At 46.0% G+C, this 9,842-nt stretch overlaps 1 protein-coding gene across 1 annotated transcript; it reads left to right on the plus strand.

Moving 5' to 3' along the window:
• Nucleotides 1–519: 519 nt before the first annotated feature.
• Nucleotides 520–9,026, plus strand: LOC129865500 (keratin-associated protein 10-4-like). The gene is made up of 3 exons (XM_055938350.1): nt 520–556; nt 7,483–8,253; nt 8,839–9,026. Exons 1-3 carry the CDS (start codon nt 520–522, stop codon nt 9,024–9,026), a joined length of 996 nt encoding a protein of 331 aa, XP_055794325.1.
• The last annotated feature ends 816 nt before the right edge of the window (nt 9,027–9,842 follow it).

Below are 9,842 nucleotides of genomic sequence, written 5' to 3' on the forward strand. Positions count from 1 at the left end.
ACAGCCTATACAGAGAGGCGTGAGTAGCTTGTCAATCACAAAGAACAGCCTATACAGAGAGGCGTGAGTAGCTTGTCAATCACAAAGAACAGCCTATACAGAGAGGCGTGAGTAGCTTGTCAATCACAAAGAACAGCCTATACAGAGAGGCGTGAGTAGCTTGTCAATCACAAAGAACAGCCTATACAGAGAGGCGTGAGTAGCTTGTCAATCACAAAGAACAGCCTATACAGAGAGGGGTGAGTAGCTTGTCAATCACAAAGAACAGCCTATACAGAGAGGCGTGTGTAGCTTGTCATCAATCACAAAGAACAGCCTATACAGAGATGCGTGAGTAGCTTGTCAATCACAAAGAACAGCCTATACAGAGAGGCGTGTGTAGCTTGTCATCAATCACAAAGAACAGCCTATACAGAGAGGCGTGAGTAGCTTGTCAATCACAAAGCGACTCTACAGTCATAGAGCCTCTGTGCGTGGCAAAGCACGCTAGGAAAGGATCTAATCAGCAGAAGATATACAATGAGCAGTATTTGCAACAACGAACAAGAGACAACAGGTAGGTAGGCAACTATTTAATCATCTGAATGGAGGTGTTATTTAACGGTAGAACAGGAAGAAAGCATATGCGGACTCAATTAGCCTAGCTAGCTAGCTGACTAGCTAACTGAGCTAGCTAACTGAGCTAGCTAACTGACTAGCTAACTGACTAGCTAACTGACTAGCTAGCTGACTAGCTAACTGACTAGCTAACTGACTAGCTAACTGACTAGCTAGCTGACTAGCTAACTGACTAGCTAACTGACTAGCTAACTGAGCTAGCTAACTGAGCTAGCTATCTTAGCCAATTAGCTTCTCTCGGTTTGATGCAGTCCCGACCGGTACTACGTAATCATATTGGATGATAAATAACCTAGCTATGACCAAATAGAAGTTAGACTACCTGCATGTCGGCTCAGTTGGTTGCTGTCTCTCCCTCCCTCTTCGCTCCATTTAACTCGCTCACAGGACTCACACCTCAAGGCCCCTCCTCCGTCTGCTTTCATTCACAAAGCCCCTTCTATGCCATTGCTGCTATAACAGCCTCCACTCTTCTGGGAAGGCTTTCCACTAGATGTTGGAACATTGCTGCTATAACAGCCTCCACTCTTCTGGGAAGGCTTTCCACTAGATGTTGGAACATTGCTGCTATAACAGCCTCCACTCTTCTGGGAAGGCTTTCCACTAGATGTTGGAACATTGCTGCTATAACAGCCTCCACTCTTCTGGGAAGGCTTTCCACTAGATGTTGGAACATTGCTGCTATAACAGCCTCCACTCTTCTGGGAAGGCTTTCCACTAGATGTTGGAACATTGCTGCTATAACAGCCTCCACTCTTCTGGGAAGGCTTTCCACTAGATGTTGGAACATTGCTGCTATAACAGCCTCCACTCTTCTGGGAATGCTTTCCACTAGATGTTGGAACATTGCTGCTATAACAGCCTCCACTCTTCTGGGAAGGCATTCCATTAGATGTTGGAACATTGCTGCTATAACAGCCTCCACTCTTCTGGGAAGCATTTCCACTAGATGTTGGAACATTGCTGTTATAACAGCCTCCACTCTTCTGGGAAGCCTTTCCACTAGATGTAGGAACATTGCTGTTATAACAGCTTCCACTCTTCTGGGAAGGCTTTCCACTAGATGTTGGAACATTGCTGCTATAACAGCCTCCACTCTTCTGGGAAGGCTTTCCACTAGATGTTGGAACATTGCTGCTATAAAAGCCTCCACTCTTCTGGGAAGGCATTCCATTAGATGTTGGAACATTGCTGCTATAACAGCCTCCACTCTTCTGGGAAGCATTTCCACTAGATGTTGGAACATTGCTGTTATAACAGCCTCCACTCTTCTGGGAAGCCTTTCCACTAGATGTAGGAACATTGCTGTTATAACAGCTTCCACTCTTCTGGGAAGGCTTTCCACTAGATGTTGGAACATTGCTGCTATAACAGCCTCCACTCTTCTGGGAAGGCTTTCCACTAGATGGTGGAACATTGCTGCTATAACAGCCTCCACTCTTCTGGGAAGGCTTTCCACTAGATGTTGGAACATTGCTGCTATAACAGCCTCCACTCTTCTGGGAAGGCTTTCCACTAGATGTTGGAACATTGCTGCTATAACAGCCTCCACTCTTCTGGGAAGGCTTTCCACTAGATGTTAGAACATTGCTGCTATAACAGCCTCCACTCTTCTGGGAAGGCTTGCCACTAGATGATGGAACATTGCTGCTATAACAGCCTCCACTCTTCTGGGAAGGCTTTCCACTAGATGATGGAACATTGCTGCTATAACAGCCTCCACTCTTCTGGGAAGGCTTTTCACTAGATGTTGGAACATTGCTGCTATAACAGCCTCCACTCTTCTGGGAAGCCTTTCCACTAGATGTAGGAACATTGCTGTTATAACAGCCTCCACTCTTCTGGGAAGGCTTTCCACTAGATGTTGGAACATTGCTGCTATAACAGCCTCCACTCTTCTGCGAAGGCTTTCCACTAGATGTTGGAACATTGCTGCTATAACAGCCTCCACTCTTCTGGGAAGGCTTTCCACTAGATGTAGGAACATTGCTGTTATAACAGCTTCCACAATTCTGGGAAGGCTTTCCACTAGATGTTGGAACATTGCTGCTATAACAGCCTCCACTCTTCTGGGAAGGCTTTCCACTAGATGTTGGAACATTGCTGCTATAAAAGCCTCCACTCTTCTGGGAAGGCATTCCATTAGATGTTGGAACATTGCTGCTATAACAGCCTCCACTCTTCTGGGAATGCTTTCCACTAGATGTTGGAACATTGCTGCTATAACAGCCTCCACTCTTCTGGGAAGGCATTCCATTAGATGTTGGAACATTGCTGCTATAACAGCCTCCACTCTTCTGGGAAGCATTTCCACTAGATGTTGGAACATTGCTGTTATAACAGCCTCCACTCTTCTGGGAAGCCTTTCCACTAGATGTAGGAACATTGCTGTTATAACAGCTTCCACTCTTCTGGGAAGGCTTTCCACTAGATGTTGGAACATTGCTGCTATAACAGCCTCCACTCTTCTGGGAAGGCTTTCCACTAGATGTTGGAACATTGCTGCTATAAAAGCCTCCACTCTTCTGGGAAGGCATTCCATTAGATGTTGGAACATTGCTGCTATAACAGCCTCCACTCTTCTGGGAAGCATTTCCACTAGATGTTGGAACATTGCTGTTATAACAGCCTCCACTCTTCTGGGAAGCCTTTCCACTAGATGTAGGAACATTGCTGTTATAACAGCTTCCACTCTTCTGGGAAGGCTTTCCACTAGATGTTGGAACATTGCTGCTATAACAGCCTCCACTCTTCTGGGAAGGCTTTCCACTAGATGGTGGAACATTGCTGCTATAACAGCCTCCACTCTTCTGGGAAGGCTTTCCACTAGATGTTGGAACATTGCTGCTATAACAGCCTCCACTCTTCTGGGAAGGCTTTCCACTAGATGTTGGAACATTGCTGCTATAACAGCCTCCACTCTTCTGGGAAGGCTTTCCACTAGATGTTAGAACATTGCTGCTATAACAGCCTCCACTCTTCTGGGAAGGCTTGCCACTAGATGATGGAACATTGCTGCTATAACAGCCTCCACTCTTCTGGGAAGGCTTTCCACTAGATGATGGAACATTGCTGCTATAACAGCCTCCACTCTTCTGGGAAGGCTTTTCACTAGATGTTGGAACATTGCTGCTATAACAGCCTCCACTCTTCTGGGAAGCCTTTCCACTAGATGTAGGAACATTGCTGTTATAACAGCCTCCACTCTTCTGGGAAGGCTTTCCACTAGATGTTGGAACATTGCTGCTATAACAGCCTCCACTCTTCTGCGAAGGCTTTCCACTAGATGTTGGAACATTGCTGCTATAACAGCCTCCACTCTTCTGGGAAGGCTTTCCACTAGATGTAGGAACATTGCTGTTATAACAGCTTCCACTCTTCTGGGAAGGCTTTCCACTAGATGTTGGAACATTGCTGCTATAACAGCCTCCACTCTTCTGGGAAGGCTTTCCACTAGATGTTGGAACATTGCTGCTATAAAAGCCTCCACTCTTCTGGGAAGGCATTCCATTAGATGTTGGAACATTGCTGCTATAACAGCCTCCACTCTTCTGGGAAGCATTTCCACTAGATGTTGGAACATTGCTGTTATAACAGCCTCCACTCTTCTGGGAAGCCTTTCCACTAGATGTAGGAACATTGCTGTTATAACAGCTTCCACTCTTCTGGGAAGGCTTTCCACTAGATGTTGGAACATTGCTGCTATAACAGCCTCCACTCTTCTGGGAAGGCTTTCCACTAGATGGTGGAACATTGCTGCTATAACAGCCTCCACTCTTCTGGGAAGGCTTTCCACTAGATGTTGGAACATTGCTGCTATAACAGCCTCCACTCTTCTGGGAAGGCTTTCCACTAGATGTTGGAACATTGCTGCTATAACAGCCTCCACTCTTCTGGGAAGGCTTTCCACTAGATGTTGGAACATTGCTGCTATAACAGCCTCCACTCTTCTGGGAAGGCTTGCCACTAGATGATGGAACATTGCTGCTATAACAGCCTCCACTCTTCTGGGAAGGCTTTCCACTAGATGATGGAACATTGCTGCTATAACAGCCTCCACTCTTCTGGGAAGGCTTTTCACTAGATGTTGGAACATTGCTGCTATAACAGCCTCCACTCTTCTGCGAAGGCTTTCCACTAGATGTTGGAACATTGCTGCTATAACAGCCTCCACTCTTCTGGGAAGGCTTTCCGCTAGATGTTAGAACATTGCTGCGGGGACTTGCTTCCATTCAGCCACAAGACCATTAGTGAGGTCAGGCCCTGATGTTGGGCGATTAGGCCTGGCTCGTAGTTGGCGTTCCAATTCATCACAAAGGTGTTTGATGGGGTTGAGGTCAGGGCTCTGTGCAGGGCAGTCAAGTTCTTCCACACCGATCTTGAAAAAACATTTCTGTATGGACCTCGCTTCGTGCACGGGGGGCATTGTCATGCTGAAACAGGAAAGGGCCTTCCCCAAACTGTTGCCACAAAGTTGGAAGAACAGAATCGTCTAGAATGTCATTGTATGCTGTAGCGTTAAGATTTCCCTTCACTGGAACTAAGGGGCCCGAACCATGGAAAACAGACCCAGACCTTTACAGTTGGCTCTATGCATTGGGGCAGGTAGCGTTCCCCTGGCATCCGCAGATCCCAGAACTGTCTGTCGGACTGCCAGATGATGAAGACTGGTTCTGTTAGGACAAGGGATAACAGCTAAGTCAACTGTTAGGACAAGGGATAACAGCTAAGTCAACTGTTAGGACAAGGGATAACAGCTAAGTCAACTGTTATGACAAGGGATAACAGCTAAGTCAACTGTTAGGACAAGGGATAACAGCTAAGTCAACTGTTAGGACAAGGGATAACAGCTAAGTCAACTGTTAGGACAATGGATAACAGCTAAGTCAACTGTTAGGACAAGGGATAACAGCTAAGTCAACTGTTAGGACAAGGGATAACAGCTAAGTCAACTGTTATGACAAGGGATAACAGCTAAGTCAACTGTTAGGACAAGGGATAACAGCTAAGTCAACTGTTAGGACAAGGGATAACAGCTAAGTCAACTGTTAGGACAAGGGATAACAGCTAAGTCAACTGTTATGACAAGGGATAACAGCTAAGTCAACTGTTATGACAAGGGATAACAGCTAAGTCAACTGTTATGACAAGGGATAACAGCTAAGTCAACTGTTAGGACAAAGGATACCAGCTAAGTCAACTGTTATGACAAGGGATAACAGCTAAGTCAACTGTTAGGACAATGGATACCAGCTAAGTCAACTGTTAGGACAATGGATAACAGCTAAGTCAACTGTTATGACAAGGGATAACAGCTAAGTCAACTGTTATGACAAGGGATAACAGCTAAGTCAACTGTTAGGACAAGGGATAACAGCTAAGTCAACTGTTATGACAAGGGATAACAGCTAAGTCAACTGTTAGGACAATGGATAACAGCTAAGTCAACTGTTAGGACAAGGGATAACAGCTAAGTCAACTGTTATGACAAGGGATAACAGCTAAGTCAACTGTTATGACAAGGGATAACAGCTAAGTCAACTGTTATGACAAGGGATAACAGCTAAGTCAACTGTTATGACAAGGGATAACAGCTAAGTCAACTGTTTTGACAAGGGATAACAGCTAAGTCAACTGTTAGGACAAGGGATAACAGCTAAGTCAACTGTTAGGACAAGGGATAACAGCTAAGTCAACTGTTAGGACAAGGGATAACAGCTAAGTCAACTGTTAGGACAAAGGATACCAGCTAAGTCAACTGTTATGACAAGGGATAACAGCTAAGTCAACTGTTAGGACAATGGATAACAGCTAAGTCAACTGTTAGGACAAGGGATAACAGCTAAGTCAACTGTTAGGACAATGGATAACAGCTAAGTCAACTGTTAGGACAAGGGATAACAGCTAAGTCAACTGTTATGACAAGGGATAACAGCTAAGTCGACTGTTATGACAAGGGATAACAGCTAAGTCAACTGTTATGACAAGGGATAACAGCTAAGTCAACTGTTATGACAAGGGATAACAGCTAAGTCAACTGTTAGGACAATGGATACCAGCTAAGTCAACTGTTAGGACAATGGATAACAGCTAAGTCAACTGTTAGGACAAGGGATAACAGCTAAGTCAACTGTTAGGACAATGGATAACAGCTAAGTCAACTGTTAGGACAAGGGATAACAGCTAAGTCAACTGTTAGGACAAGGGATAACAGCTAAGTCAACTGTTAGGACAAAGGATACCAGCTAAGTCAACTGTTATGACAAGGGATAACAGCTAAGTCAACTGTTAGGACAATGGATACCAGCTAAGTCAACTGTTAGGACAATGGATAACAGCTAAGTCAACTGTTAGGACAAGGGATAACAGCTAAGTCAACTGTTAGGACAATGGATAACAGCTAAGTCAACTGTTAGGACAAGGGATAACAGCTAAGTCAACTGTTAGGACAATGGATACCAGCTAAGGCAACTGTTAAGACAAAGGATACCAGCTAAGGCAACTGTTAAGACAAAGGATACCAGCTAAGTCAACTCCTCTCATCTCCTCATCTCTTCCTGGTGATAACACTATCAGAGGTACATTATTACATTAGTGTCCTCTTCTCTCCTCTCCTCTCCTCTCCTCTCCTGTCCTCTCCTCCCCTCTCCCTGGTGACAGCCAAAATCTTCCCAAAATGTAAAAGCCTATTTTTCTTCTCCATCAATGCTCTCTATGCCAACAGGAAGAAGTGCAGTGTGTCTAACTGTAGTCAACTGGCCTGTTTTCAGAAGTACACTGTGTTGCTCACTACACCAATGTAAAACTGCAGATGACTGCGTGCTAACGGCTCTGAGATCACGTCACGTTTTCATCCATATTAAGAGGTCTGTGAGTCAGAGGCCTGTGAGTCAGAGGACTGTGAGTCAGAGGACTGTGAGTCAGAGGACTGTGAGTCAGAGGACTGTGAGTCAAAGGTCTGTGAGTCAGAAGACTGTGAGTCAGAGGACTGTGAGTCAGAGGACTGTGAGTCAGAGGACTGTGAGTCAGAGGTCTGTGAGTCAGAAGACTGTGAGTCAGAGGACTGTGAGTCAGAGGACTGTGAGTCAGAGGACTGTGAGTCAAAGGCCTGTGAGTCAGAGGACTGTGAGTCAGAGGCCTGTGAGTCAGAGGTCTGTGAGTCAGAGGACTGTGAGTCAGAGGTCTGTGAGTCAGAGGACTGTGAGTCAGAGGACTGTGAGTCAGAGGACTGTGAGTCAGAGGTCTGTGAGTCAGAGGACTGTGAGTCAAAGGCCTGTGAGTCAGAGGACTGTGAGTCAGAGGCCTGTGAGTCAGAGGACTGTGAGTCAGAGGCCTGTGAGTCAGAGGTCTGTGAGTCAGAGGACTGTGAGTCAGAGGTCTGTAAGTCAGAGGCCTGTGAGTCAGAGGACTGTGAGTCAGAGGACTGTGAGTCAGAGGCCTGTGAGTCAGAGGACTGTGAGTCAGAGGCCTGTGAGTCAGAGGCCTGTGAGTCAGAGGTCTGTGAGTCAGAGGACTGTGAGTCAGAGGCCTGTGAGTCAGAGGCCTGTGAGTCAGAGGTCTGTGAGTCAGAGGACTGTGAGTCAGAGGTCTGTAAGTCAGAGGCCTGTGAGTCAGAGGACTGTGAGTCAGAGGACTGTGAGTCAGAGGACTGTTAGTCAGAGGACTGTGAGTCAGAGGACTGTTAGTCAGAGGACTGTGAGTCAGAGGACTGTTAGTCAGAGGACTGTTAGTCAGAGGTTCCAGACCACAAGTTTCCCTCATTTGCCCTTCCTGGATAATTACATGAGAGTCAGAATGTAAGTAACTACTTTCTGTATGAATCCGAACAAGTCTTAATTATTATACTTGCAATGTTTTGCAAAGTTACTTTAAGGCCAGGTTACACGTATAGCAGAACAGATGTTACTCTCATCTTCCTGGATAAATATGGCTACATGTATTTACAGTATTGTATAGCTCTACGAATACATCAAACCCAAAAGTTGATGCCCACACCTCAACATTACACTTCATAAAAACATATATTTCTTTCCATTGAAATGCAGACAGTGCTACCACTGTCGGTAAACCTCCCCTTATACGTTAGTATGCAGGCAGGAGCCAATACAAAACCTTCATTATACAGTGCTGCTTCTGACCAGAACTCATCGGCCAATAGGGTGCCATTTGGGACAAATCGGTCGCTGCGTTCGTTACCTTGGTGACCTCTGAGTTCTGTAGGTTGGCCTCGTGGGACCAGCAACCCCCTCACAGCTGTCAACATGGCACACTCTTGCAGGTCTGCTTCCTGTTTTAGTGGCTCGCTGGGCACTGGGTCGTACCAGTGTCGTGGGGTCCTCAAGGTCCAGACCATTCCAAAAAGGTGTACGCAGCTGGAGGTCTCGCAGGAGGAGGTGACAGGCTTCTAGATCAGCCTCCCAGACACACTCCAGGGGGTACAACCACAACTAGAGAGAGACAGAGAGACAGAGAGAGAGAGAGAGAGAGAGAGAGAGAGAGAGAGAGAGAGAGAGAGAGAGAGAGAGAGAGAGAGAGAGAGAGAGAGAGAGAGAGAGAGACAGCGAGAGAGAGAGAGACAGCGAGAGAGAGAGAGACAGAGAGAGATTTCCAGTTCCAGGGACATGTACTAGTCTGTGGCGACCTAAATGCCAGAACTGGACAGGAACCTGACACCCTCAGCACACAGGGGGACAAACACCTGCCTGCAGGTGACAGCATTCCCTCCCCCATATGCCCCCCTAGACACAACTATGACAACATAACCAACAAAAACGGGTCACAACTCCTGCAGCTCTGTCGCACGCTGGGTATGTACATAGTCAATGGTAGGCTTCGAGGGGACTCCTATGGTAGGTACACCTATAGCTCATCTCTTGGCAGTAGCACTGTAGACTACTTTATCACTGACCTCAACCCAGAGTCTCTCAGAGCGTTCACAGTCAGCCCACTGACACCCCTATCAGATCACAGCAAAATTACAGTCTACTTGAACAGAGCAATACTCAACCATGAGGCATCAAAGCCAAAGGAACTGAGTAACATTAAGAAATGCTATAGATGGAAGGAATGCAGTTTGGAAACCTACCAAAAAACAATTAGGCAACAGCAAATCCAATCCCTTTTAGACAACTTCCTGGGTAAAACGTTTCACTGCAATAGTGAAGGTGTAAACTTGGCAGTAGAAAATCTTAACAGTATATTTGACCTCTAAGCTTCCCTATCAA

This window comes from Salvelinus fontinalis, chromosome 1 (assembly GCF_029448725.1).
Source record: "Salvelinus fontinalis isolate EN_2023a chromosome 1, ASM2944872v1, whole genome shotgun sequence".
NCBI lineage: Eukaryota > Metazoa > Chordata > Actinopteri > Salmoniformes > Salmonidae > Salvelinus > Salvelinus fontinalis.